The sequence below is a fragment of the Rhopilema esculentum genome, chromosome 5 (genome assembly GCF_057945365.1).
Source record: "Rhopilema esculentum isolate cy_ngs chromosome 5, ASM5794536v1, whole genome shotgun sequence".
NCBI lineage: Eukaryota > Metazoa > Cnidaria > Scyphozoa > Rhizostomeae > Rhizostomatidae > Rhopilema > Rhopilema esculentum.
The window spans coordinates 10,177,124-10,190,351 of NC_142819.1; the positions used below are offsets into that span (position 1 = coordinate 10,177,124).

The 13,228-nt window shown below is 37.7% G+C and overlaps 1 protein-coding gene across 3 annotated transcripts in view; it reads right to left on the bottom strand.

The window, feature by feature from the left end:
• Positions 1-1,365: 1,365 nt before the first annotated feature.
• The window catches only part of LOC135689510 (E3 ubiquitin-protein ligase UBR5), a 39,162-nt gene continuing 27,299 nt past the window's right edge, over positions 1,366-13,228 (bottom strand). For 2 of the 3 annotated variants that reach the window (XM_065206758.2, XM_065206756.2), the window contains exons 36-48: positions 12,613-12,876; positions 11,823-11,962; positions 11,178-11,357; positions 10,324-10,541; positions 9,529-9,766; positions 8,307-8,632; positions 7,569-7,693; positions 6,997-7,206; positions 5,676-5,760; positions 4,080-4,349; positions 3,575-3,722; positions 2,587-2,672; positions 1,366-2,070 (exon numbers count right to left, since the gene is read on the bottom strand). In XM_065206758.2, the coding sequence (XP_065062830.2) occupies positions 1,858-2,070; positions 2,587-2,672; positions 3,575-3,722; positions 4,080-4,349; positions 5,676-5,760; positions 6,997-7,206; positions 7,569-7,693; positions 8,307-8,632; positions 9,529-9,766; positions 10,324-10,541; positions 11,178-11,357; positions 11,823-11,962; positions 12,613-12,876 (2,503 nt within the window). In that variant the 3' untranslated portion in view covers positions 1,366-1,857. Of the gene's footprint in view, positions 2,071-2,586; positions 2,673-3,574; positions 3,723-4,079; positions 4,350-5,675; positions 5,761-6,996; positions 7,207-7,568; positions 7,694-8,306; positions 8,633-9,528; positions 9,767-10,323; positions 10,542-11,177; positions 11,358-11,822; positions 11,963-12,612; positions 12,898-13,228 lie in introns of all 3 variants that reach the window. The other variant, XM_065206755.2, reaches the window with a different exon arrangement.

A 13,228-nucleotide genomic window follows, 5' to 3' on the forward strand; every position in this document is an offset into this window, starting at 1 on the left:
TCTGCGGTCCCTGTGCGTGCCTAAATATTTCTATAAACACTATTTTGATAAGAGTGTATTTGTAAATTTATTAACCTTTTTGTTGCTAAAAAAATTATATCATTTTTGTTAAACAATTGCTGTTATAATTATGAACTTTTTCGTAGTTAAACCTTTTTTATGGAACCAACGTAAAAATCTTCTGTTTTTTCATAAGATTTTCGGCAAAAAGAAAAAACAGGTTAAAAACCTACTGTAGAAGACAATGCTGAATGAAAAAGAGCATGTCAACTCCTACCAACTAGGAAAATTGACTCAAAATATTTACGCGTTTGTAGTTTTGAATGAGTCTTTCTAGTAAAAAGTGGGAGCAGTCTTTCGCTTTTTCTGTCCTTTACGCAATTCCAATATTCTATCAACAAGCTGCCTTTCAATTTTATGATTTGCCACCTCGATGCTTCTCAAAACTAAGATATTTCCTTTCGAATTACATTTCTATTTTCTATCAAACCGTCAATCAAACCATTAAGAGCGCTTCATCAAGAAATCGACAAATGTCCCTTTGAAATACTGTCAGAATTTGTCATGTTTTGTTAAACCCTCTAAACCTCTGACCCCCCCCCCCCCATAGTGCGTGACCTCTTTTTCGAACGACTTCCTTTACACCCCGTTCTCTAACAAGGCAAATTACTTCAACACAACCTCGCACTCGATATGAACTTTCCCTGCCAAAAAAGCATTTCAATTTCCTCAATCACATTTTTAACATATGTCTAAATCGCCGTGTTGAATTTAGTATCTGTTAGAAATAATGGCATTCCTCTTTTAAGACGAAGTCAAACCACATTCCTGTACCTCTACGTCTATAGTATAACAAATAAAGATCAGTGAGCCCAAACCGATATTTCAAGCAACTTGAAAACGGTACATAAACCCCTTTTTCCTAGCGTGTCAACACAAAGTACACCGTTTGAAAGTACCCAGCCACTTACAAATAGAGATTGCCTAATCAGTAGAAAGAAGGCAGCTCAAAGACATCGTAATTTCACTGATGTGACTGAAAGGGGGTTCGTGGGTGCTGATGAATGTTATTTGGTGGTTTGAACATTTACAAAATACAACGAGGGACGGTGTATCGCTTTTTGCAATGAACTGCTACTATCCACTGCATAGAAAGATTTTTTACTGATTATGTTGTATCTACAAATGTTACAGCCAGGAGATAAAGGCCTAAATTCTACATTAAAGTCGGCCAAATTAATATTCGATGCTTTGACAGATAATAACGTCCCTACTTCAAACATTGCATAATTCTGAGGCGACAGACCTTTTTGCATGGCACCAAAATTCAGTCTGTTCGTTGCGCCAGAAGACACAAAAACATGATTCGGACAACAAATCTTAATTATACCCAAGGAAAAATATTGCAACCTTGTGGATGTTTAAAAATAAAAAATATAATGAACATAATAACCTTTAAAGACATTAAACTAAATTTTACGGCATTTATCCTGTGATAAATAGTGAATGTCAAACTTTGGCAAAATTGAGAATTGACGAAACTTTACGGAGTCTAGCAAACAAATTAGTGAAGGCTCGTTCCTTGCAAAATTTATGTCTACGAATGGCAAAGAGAAATATGAATAGGGTGCTTCCGCCCTATAGAGGTTAAGTGTAGTTTCTGGCAAAGTATCAGTAAGGTTGGGCTGCCTAGGGTTGCATAGGCCATTTTCAATAGGAGCATAATTATAAATCAACACAAAACCTTATACAAACACAACGAGCATTTTACTGTGATATATCTATGGCGAATTGTTTCCTCTTAAAGAGTGAAAAAATATTACAATAAACTTCTGAATGATCTTGATTGCTAATTACTTAAACAAAACCAAATGTTCTAGTTTTGATAGCCAATAAAAGTTTGCTTTTAAGGATGTTTTTCGACGAGTAAAGAGGAATATACATTCGCGAAATACAAGTGTTTGCGGTGGGAAGTTGATGATCATTGGCCGGCTTAACAGTCACTGATGGCATCGGCTGGAACCCTTCTGAACTTGCTGGCATCGCTGGGCTTGATGTCCAAAAGTACAGCTAAAAATGAGACAAACAAAAATAGAATTTTCGGATGAATAAAGGATACTTAAAATAAGAAAAATATTGTGATAATAGCAGGGGTGAGTGTTTAGAGGGAATTTGCAAAAAGAAAATGAATTGATGGAAGATGTGATGCATTCTTACTAAATGGGCCGTTGTTGTGGTTGCTACGCTTGTAAAATGTCTGGGTCATCGGACTCAGAGGACCCTTAATCAATATACCGACAGAAAGGAGAATAATTTTTTATTATTTCGTGATTTCTCGTGGCTTTATGTTTTCAAAAGTTGATTTTACTATATTGTTTTGAAGTCTTTGTTGAAATTTAACCACAGCAAATATCATCCCATCCAAAAAGCCTAAAACGATAAACAAGAATCCAGATTTTCAAAGCTTACGAGTGTTGTCCAGAGGAAAGATCGATAGTTTTCTGGACTCTGAACTTAAACGTATAAATGATAAAACAACGATGGTCTGACTTCTCTCAATGACCAAACCCATCCGAATTCACCTACCATTTCTTGTTTCTGTTTGGGAGTCATACTTTCCACGATAGACCAAAACCATCTTTTGAACTTTGAAAGCTTGTCCTGCCCATCACCTAGAGTTTGATGACAAAATAATTATATATCTTAAAAACACTAGCCATGTTCTATCAGACAATGATCGAACAATATTCGATTAGAAATCGAACAACTAACCAACTGCAATCAACAGTTAAATTTTATTGTAAAACTTATATCAAGCAGAAATAATAAAATCACTAGAGAATTAAGGACACTTCTGCTATTGATTAAGATAAGTAGCTTCAAACGAAAGTTTCTCGAAGATGGCTATTTTATGACTGACTGGTCTGATTTTACGAATAAAGACGACCAAACTTCACACAGAAAGCCAAACAAACAAACTGAGAAACATAATAAATATAATAAATATAATAAATATATGAAAACTCGAGCAAACGTAGACTGTACATTGTTTGACCTTTATTCATATTTTGTGTAATAGAAGAAGAGAAATGTATCGCCTATAGCGAGTAGAATTAAAAGAAAACACACGACAAGCTTATTTACTGAGAAACCTCCATTTTAATCTGGATCTTATCTTCCCTCTTTGAAACCAAAGAAGATACTTAAGGTCTTCACAAGCAATAGATTAAAACGATTTTCATAAAACAGATTCTACGACATTTAAGATTCCAATAAAGAGCACAGACTCCTGGAAAAAGACAGTTCATTACCGCCAACACATTTTCTCTTGCTTTATCAGGTTTTCTATCTTTTTTGTTAACAGCGAAAAACGATATGGGTCGATGTTAATTATCTGAGTCAGAACCCGACACCCAAAGCAATGAACTGCAAGAACTTAGGAATCCGGAATGGCCATATACGCAACCATATCAATTATAATAATCAATTTTATTGAAATTATCATCCAGTAATCTTGGCCTCACGGTCTTTAAAGCATGGCAGCATAGTATGATCGCATATCTAAGGGCCTAACCTCCGGTTTCGTCGTTGAATGTCGTATAACTCATGAGTTGCTGCACGTTAATGTTCCCAGAGCCGTTCAGCAATAGACGAAAGTCCTCCGCAGTCAACCCTTCTAGAGTATGGGTGGGTAAGACATCCTTGACACCCTCTCGAAGGCTCTAAAACAGATTTGTTTGCAAACATTTTATTATATCAACGGGCAATTAAAATATAATTCATGGACGTAAGAATTAGCTTCGAGGCTAAACTTGGAATTATCATTTAAGCTAGGGTTACAACAGTTAGAAAAAAATCCAGTTTAGAATTATTCCCAAATGCAAAATCAAAGAAATTTCAGCGCGTGACACCAAGACACAACCACAATTTGAGTCGTGTAATCATCATTTAATCAGGCTTATTTACATATAGGGAAACTTACCGAGAAAACCACGGAGGTTATTTCAATAAAGCACATTGGAAAACGGCTTCTAATTTGTAAACACAAATGGTATTCCCGAAGCAAAAAAGTCGCTTACCTCCAAAGGTTTTTCAACTGATATTACCATTCTGTATTCTGCATATCTTTTCACGTAGTTTCGTATATTACCAGGAGTGACAGGTACTTGCTTTCCGTTCTTGATCAATTCTTTCGATCCTCCCCCTTCTTCTTGAGACAGCTGTATGCAGAAAGTGAGGTCGAGCCCAGAGAACAACTCTTTGGCGTCGGGTTTTGTCGAATCCTGAACCAGTTGACGAAGCACTTCGTACAAGGTCGGGTCGAAAAAAGCAAGATCGTGCCAACTTATCTACGAAAAATAATTACAAACTTCAGACTTTCTAGATGTCAGGATCATACATTTACCCTGGGAACAACAGCATTTGAAAATAGCCTAGTTATACAACCTTTCCAGAAATACAACCTTTTCAGTCAACATCCTAAAATGAACCCCCTTCCTAACAAACAAGCAAACAACACAAGGTTTGGATCTGGTAGCGTTAAATAAATTCATTCCCCTTTAAATGACTTCTCTCTTGGCACTGAGCTGTAATATTATCACTATAAAATCTCTAAGAATTTATTCCTGGTATCTTTTCTAACGGTTCAGAAATAGTTATCTGGTCCACAAGAATTCTTGACAGGTCTGATACAAAGTTATTTTCACTTGGTATTCTTTCCAAGCTGCTAAAATCGCACGAGATCCTTCTAGAAACCTTAAGGTGATGCATGTCTTGAAGTGCTCGTAGGTCATATAATATATCTTGACGTTTATTGCCATATTTTTCGGTAAATTCGAAAAAATAATTGAATTGCGGAATTTGAAGGTATAATAAAATTCTTGTCACTGTTAAAGAGAAAGCAACATGTTAATTAAAGCTGGTTAGATTATAACGGTCAATCCTTCTATCAAACTCACCCTTTTCATCAATAAAAATTTAATGTTGAAAAGTTTGAAATCTAGTTCTTTTTAATTCACTTAATTCTTGTGGGCCCTTTTTTGGAAGCCGCAACGCCAATAATTTATCCGATTTAAAAAAATGAAGAAGCTTTAAGGAGCTTATCAAACAATGATCCTAACAAGAATTTCAAGTTGCATAGACACCAAAAACAAAACATTCTTGGAACCAGACGCTGCCATGACGATTTGATCATCTAATTAAATATATAGCATACGGACAGAACTGAAGAATGAGGGGGGGGGCGGGGGCGGCTGCTCTACCCAGGCAAGGAAACACTTCCCGCGTAAAGATTCAAAATTCAATTCATCTATCGCCGAGATAAAATAATAGAACTAAGATAGTCTAACTAAAACCCCTCGATTTACTTCCCATAGATCGTAACGTCACTTTGCCCCCATAGAGGGCATACGAAACACGAAAGTTGGCGAAGTAAAAGTGGCTAGAAACAGTACCAAAACATATAGAAATGTAAGAGCAACGTTTCATTCGTCTCGTCAAGGCTTGTTCTTGTTAAAGTTGGTCCTGTTTCGGGCAAAAGAGCTCGTTCCACTGAAAATCGGGATGCGAAAAGGGAGGTAAATCGAGGGGTTTTAGTTAGACTATCACAGTTCTGTTACTTTATCTCGCTATTGCTCATCACAAATACATGGTAGAAACTTGAAAAAATTTCTCACCTCTTTACCGAGAATGAATTTGATCACGTGTCTATTAAATGACATAGGACATAGTTCATTTTGCAGTAAACACAGTCCGATTAACCTGGCAAAAGAGAAGTAATAAAATCATTTATCTGAAGGACGGTGGATACGTGAACATTTGACTAAGACAAGATTGTTTTCAATATGAGTGAAATATCGGGTTGGAAAATTGCTCTCAAGGAATTTATAAGAATGTGCCGTCGAAACAAGAAACACCTGAAATATCATTTAACAGTAAATATTTTCATTGAAAAATATCCCTGTCTTCTTGTATTTTTATATCAAAGCCTTCACTAACGTATAAGACCTATAGGCAAGATGGAGTTTTGTCTCTTCCATCTTCTGTTGACAATGAATTGCTGCTTTGGACATACTCGGACAAAGATTGTGCTGCATATACATCCCCCCCCCCAACACCTCCTAGACATGTAGAGGATCTAAAGCCAGGGTGAAAACAAGACCTATTAAACAGGCCCTCTTCAGAAGGATCGCGAAGATTGACATTCTCCCATAACTCTATTTGTATGGTGTGTTTCTACCAAAAACTGCACTAAATATAACGAATAAACATTTTTTATCGACATTTCCAAGACTATCAAAACATAATAACAAAATAAAAATACATAGTTTATTAATAATTGAATATATAGTGTATATCATCTAATACCCAGCTCAAAGCTCTACCGGAAAATAAACCCCGGATCCGTGACCGTCAAAATACAAAAGATCGTCCGTCCCAGACACGAGATTTTGAGAAAACAAGGAACAAAGTAGACACAATTTCTAGCTTCGCATTGTCTGTGAAACAGCTTAAAGCAACACTATTGCGCGGGAAGCAGATGTTTTAGAAATAGAGTGGCGAACTAAGGTTTAGAAACTGCGAGTAATTAAGGACGAAATCTTTGGCAAGTTTACCGTTGGATATCAAAGATAACCATAATCTGGAACATTCTAAAGGGCAAATTAAGTTAAGGAATTTCAATTGTAGCTCTAGATTATGTAAAACCTTTGCGGGTAAATTCAGGTTAAATTTGTTTGGCGTGTTCATTGTAGTTACTATCAACTGTATATGATAATGGCCTAATAACTATATTCAAGGCCTATAACATCATATTTATCATCATAATTCGGGTATAAATTAAATTTAATAGTGAAAGACCAATGGTATGCAAGCCTTAGACGAAGAAATTATATTATCATTTTATCATTGCAGGCAGGAAAAGCTCTTTGACACCTGATTATCCGCTCCTTACCACCATTTTAGTTTCTCAGGGTACAAAATGCTGATATGTTTTACCTTCCTACATTCCTGTAGCAGCTCAGCCTCTCTTCGGAAATCCTTCCACAACGAGGCGAATAGAAACCAGTTTTTCCTGGTTGGAAGAACAGCGGCGAGTTATCTAAGAATACGATTTCGTCATCATCATCATCAGCCTCAACTTCCATTTTGCTTTTATCGCTCAGCGAATCTTTGGTATTATTGGCCGCAGGTTGGTCGCTCTTCTCCCTGAAAATGTAATGCCGTGAAAGCGATTATGATACAATATTCGTGGAAAGATTCACATTTGTGCAGGACCGGATAAAGATCGGTGCCACGTGCTGCAGCATAAGGCTACCTTCTGAAAAAAGCCAGATGAAAACAGACGAGAATATTTATTGATGGTGAATAGGCCCAATAATATGCTCAGTAAAAGTAACTAAATATTCTATGATCAAATGATTTTGCGGCATTAATGAGCATTCTCTAAACATCAAGAATCTTGAAGAAAAGTAACAAAAAACTGGCCACCCTACATAACGTTCAATTTTTGAAATTGAATGATAATTTGAAATAAACAAGGGAAAATAAATATGAGTAAGAAAACTTACTTAGCATTTAATAATTCGACAGCCTCTGCAATTCTGGACCTGAGGATTTCTTCTTGGGTTAGCAATAAAACAATTTGTGTCGCTGATAATTCAAGTAGCATGCCAGTGATCTGACTCGCAAGGGCCTGGAAACAAGAACAAACTGTTTCTTAAGAAGGTTCCTTTGGTCTTTCGTATACTTGTTATCGAAATATGCCTTTTTGAGTCAACGCCTTTTGTCCAATTTTGTACGGAGCGTTGAAGCAAAATCTGAGTACTGAAATTATCGGGTTACGGTTTTGGCAAACCATTTCTGTGCAACATTTTTCAATCGTAAAGAAAGTTGGGATTGCAAAAATAAAAATTGAAAAAGATTTTGAAAACGACGTTACGCTTTTGTTCGCACGATGTAAACTTTAAACATTGACGTTACCCCCAACCACGAACCCCCTCAAAACCTCCCATTCTTCACCTCGAAAAGCTGCCTTTTGTGTCAAGATTGGAAGTCGACACTATACAACCTTAAAACTGTGCAAGACGATAATGCAAAATCGACAATGCACTTTAATGAAAGTCAATGTACGTAAGGTGTTGAGTGGAACAAAGGTAAAACTGCTCTTGATAGAGAATTGTTTTTCTAGAACAGGACACAAATACAGAACAGAAAATTTATAATAGCAGGAACTTCAAAAGAAATCAAGAAAGTAAAATAAATATTGCTTGAATCCTGAGCCAAAATGTTAAGCAGTGCATAGATACCGGTTGTTGCATGAGAACTTTTGGATAAAGCCGCGCTCCCAAATAGGCATTTTGAACTGGATCGTCATCTTCTGCATCGTCGCTGTCCACCGCATCAGTCAAATCGGGATCAAACACGTATGGCTTCGCGTCTGGGTTTAATTTTTGGCGCCCTTCTCTTTCCATCACAAGCCTTGCATGCTCCCTCTCACGTCTCATTCGTGCAGTGAGCATCATTCCACTTGATCCGGGTGTTCCCGCGCTTCTTCTGCGCTCCCTCTCTCTAACTCGAGATTTCAAGCGCTGGGTAAGTCCTGCTAACAACACGAGTCCAGCATGATTTTCATCTGTATATCACAAAATGCCTAGGTTAAATTTCAGTACTAACGAAAGTAGAATATTAAGATCTGTACGGCAACATAAATTGAAATAAGGAGAACCCTACTAAGGCATGGGTGTAGCAGATGCTAAAAGCTTAAGGGGGAGAGGGGGCCTACTATGGATCTTGCCTGAAAATTATTGATTCTTTGAGATAGAAGTGGCTGTCTAGAGCCAGTAGCGATAAATTTTGACTGATTAGGGGGGCTGCAGCTCTCTCGTCCCCCATGTATCCTACGCATATGGCTCAAGCAAGGGCGGACACTTTGTCAAATATTGGGAGGGGGGCAAGCCAATTGTTTTAATTAGGTGACGTCACCCTTCCCATTGTTTTAGAAAAAAACCATTGTCCTCTAAAGTATTGGGGCGGTCGCCCCCCTCGCCCCCCCCCCCCCAAGTGTCTGCCACTGGGCTCAAGGAGGAAAGGTCTAAAAGGAAGCACATAAAATGCTTACATTTAACGTCCCAAATCATGTTTTTAAGGGATATTTATCTTCACTTTGTTGTGACTCGTTATCAGCGTCAGTAATAGAAGAAACAACAAAACAATGTCCCTCCGTTGGCTACGTAAGAACGACTTTTCTGCATCAAACAAACATCTTTGAATAATGATGAATAAGGAAACAACAATAACAATTCTTCTCGTATAATTCAAAAAAGTTCCATTAAGATATCGATGCTCAAAAACGCTTCCAAAAAACAAAGGCAAACTTTTAGAAATTTACAAGATAAAAGGTTTCTGAAACATCGAATAGAAGGATCAATGGAAATGTTTATGTCCGCCCTATCATAAAAACTCCAATCTTGCATTGACTATCCTAGAGGAATATTTCAGAGATTCGCTTTGAAACCAAACGATAAATACCTTTCGAGGCTCCAGCAGAGACACACATTGTTTCAAGCGGCGGTAATGGTTCTTCGGACAGAAGCGCTTCGCCGATGGCCGTGTAAAAACTGCGGACAACGCCACTTCCCTCACCGGGTTCATCTTTAAAGGATACCCTCAGTCTATGAACGCTGGCAGGAATAGGGCCTCGCCGGTTGAAAAACGCATCCAGTTTGCGAAAGGTTTGTCGAATCATCGAGTAATTGTCACGTTCAACCTGGACAAAAGGAAACAATTTCATAATGTCATAATGTCATGAAGAAGGCCTCTGCATTTAGGCATAGCTGTGCTAGTGCTTCTAATGCAACAAAAATAACGATTCAATTATTCAATAATGTTGTATAGTCCCATATTGCAAAGAATTTCTATCAATGCAAAGCATTTACAGTCAGAAAAACAGCCAAGACTCTAAATATAGGAACAGGATTGCAAATGACAAAGATAAAATCTGTGGAGATGGTTCCTATGATGCGACATAGAAATATTAAATTGTATTCATATAAATATCAAAATGGAGGAAAACGAAAAAGGAGTAACCACTTTGCCATCAAAAAACACCAGAAAGCTAATCACAGACAGGCAAAATAAGTCATAGAAAATACAGAGAAAAGCAAATAATTTCCACTTATCCATTTTTGACTTTCTGAAGTGGAATTTACGACGAAAACACAGTTATCTGCCAAAGGCACAAATTAAAGACAAATGAATACGAAGAATTCAAATATTCTGAATACAAATAATGAATACGTTAAAAAGGAACAACGTTTGCGCCACCTCTTCGATGCAGAGGTCCTTCTGATGGTTGTTTCTTAATTTTTCCATATCCCGTCTGAATTTGGCCTCCTTCACGTCGAAACGGCCGATCTCGTTGAGAACAGAATGAGGCTCAGCGCCAACGTCATCAAGGAAAAGTCGACCAAAAAGCTCGATACACATCCGCCAGCGACTGAGAATGAAGTTGGCCGAAATTTCCGACGTCTGTGGGACATTGACTAAAGCAGGAGCGAATGAGAGATGCATCAGTAAAACATATTAACTTGAAAATGAATCAGCTCTAAAACAAGACATGTTTATTTCTTGCATTCAGTTTAAAAAAACTTTGTTGAAATTTGTGAAACTAAGTAACCTCTGCAAAATTCGTATGTGGCTTTAGCAACATCAATAAAGATAGTCCCTAAAAGAATTATAATTGAAGAAAAATCTCAGAAGTATTCATCCGAACCTTAAACTTCCTTATGATCAGTGGTGGACACTTGGGGGGACGAGTGAGGGGGGTGAGGGGGGCGAGGGGGGACGACCGCCCCCAATGCTCTAGAGGACAATGGTCTCTTGTTCTAAAACAATGGGAAATGTGACGAAACTGCGACTCGCAATTACCTCAATCACAATAAAATATCGAGATTCTAGTCACACACTCATCGTTAGCCTTGTGTATCGGTACCCCATTTCTCTATCTTGTGTACCTTTGTCTGTTTCCGAGCAACATTGACGCCATAAAACACGTGTTGCAAAACACGATAGACTCCTACGTAACTAAAAATCTTTAAAATGGCGGATCATATTCAAATCATGCCATTCTATCGAGGGGACATTTCAACCTTTTTCCCGCCGTGGAGTCTTATTCTTACCTCTGTCCCGGTTGCCGTATCCAATGCGCTGCGGAAGGTCAATCTGCACGTCATCTACCGAGCTTTTAACTGAACCAAACAGCTGATCTCTTCGTACAGTTGGGTTCAGCAGATGTGGCTTGCTGGCCAGCGGTAGAGCGTCTCTTAGTGGAGTTGTAAATGGATCTGAAGGCTCATATCCTACCGGGGAAAAAAAGTACCAAAATCAGTACGAAAATGATATTAGAAAGCAACATTTGGAAATTTAGTGAATCAGAACAGGTTCGAGGGATAAAAATACTACATAGCCACATAATATACTACATAGTGACTAAAGAAATTGTTCCTTTTTTGTTCCTTTTTTGGGACCATATTCTCTACCAACATGCTTCTATACCACAAACATGCAGTAAGAATATTTGGAGAAGTTTCAAAAACTTTGGTGATACATGCACAGTGTACAGAAATGTTACACACGGATAATTAAACAAAAGACAATTCTCCGCGTTCATCAGTAGAAGCGGATCGGATATGGTTGCTAAAATGCTACTGGGTTTGCATTCCAAACCACATCAATGAAACAACTGTTACAGGGTTCGAATAATGAGAAACAGCTCAAAAAAGAGGTTCGAAAACAAAAGAAAATAGGAAACAAAGGGGAAATACCTAATACAAGAGTTGAATCGCTTCGTTTGAAGAACCCATCAAGTTGAAAGGTGTTTTCGCTGTCGTCTTGACCTTCTTCCGACGACCAAGATACAGAGTCTTCGTCGCTGTTGTTCCGAATTCGTCCACTCAAAGGTACTCTGGACAAAAAAGAACATAGGGAAATACAATGCCATATTCAGATAGATCGGTTTAGAAAAAGGTATTTGAAATCACACTGAATTGGACTTGACCCATGTAAGATCATACATAAGATCATTCAAGGTAACTCAATTCATATAAACTGTAGGGTCAATCTATTTTGAATGACACTAAGACAAAGTTAGGTCTTTTGAACACAAACCCTACCATCATTCTCATAGGTTCAGAACTGCTACACGGAGGGGTATATTTTTCAACAACTTTTCTATCCGGTTGCCTATTCTCTAAAACCTTACGTATGACTTCAAATTTCAGTTTAAGGCGTAATTCTATTTTAGCAACGGAGAAAACAGTCGATTTTTGTAATCAACATTAACTTATAACTTTTCAAATTTATAACGATGAATATATTTTCAGGGGGTAAAGTGCTAGAAAAACACATCTCCAAAAACAATAGCAAGAAATGGAAAAGGGCTTCATTTGGGCATTGGCAAGAGGGGGCTCAATACCCTGAGCCTCCAAGCTTTACATCCCTGGAATTTTCAAAGAAAATCGGCTTTACTCTCTTTCTGAAAAGAGCAAGGGGATCCATTAAAAGGCATTCTGGCAAAGAATTTTACGATTAAATCAATCACATTCGAAAATTCACCTTCGCAAATCTGGTTCCCCAGTGAAGATATTAGCGACTCTCATTGTTCTCTCTTTAGGAACTTTTATTTCCGCCTTGATTTTCGATCTCAAATAGTAGACAAATGCATCGAGAATGTAGGCCACGTGTCGCAATGACGTCATTTCTAATTTTGGTAAAGAGTCTCCGTGTTCATCTTCGCTTCCTCTTGTCAGTGACAGCAGGTAGGTTAGGAAATCTTGACGAAGACTGCTTTCCGAAGCTTCAACGCCATTGCCTGCTCGCCTGCATGGTGGCAAAGAAAGACTAACATGGTGAATTGACCCCATGAAAGGAGGCTTCAATTTTATCAGATTATAATACCACGAAGCGAAGATCTCTTTAAACCAAAAGTTGCTACTTCATGAAAATCCTTGAGTTTTGCAAGACACAAATTCCGGTAATGGCCTTGTTTTTGATCAACTAAGTTTGCAGTAGTGATAGAGGAGATAAATAAATTCTTCAACTGCTTCGAGATCAATTCTCATTGGCAGTGAAGTCGATATAAGTAACATAAAAATATTAAAAATATTTTATAGAAAAATATTGACTGTGATCAACCGAATTTGGCCGTAGAGTTAAACAAGAAATTAATTTT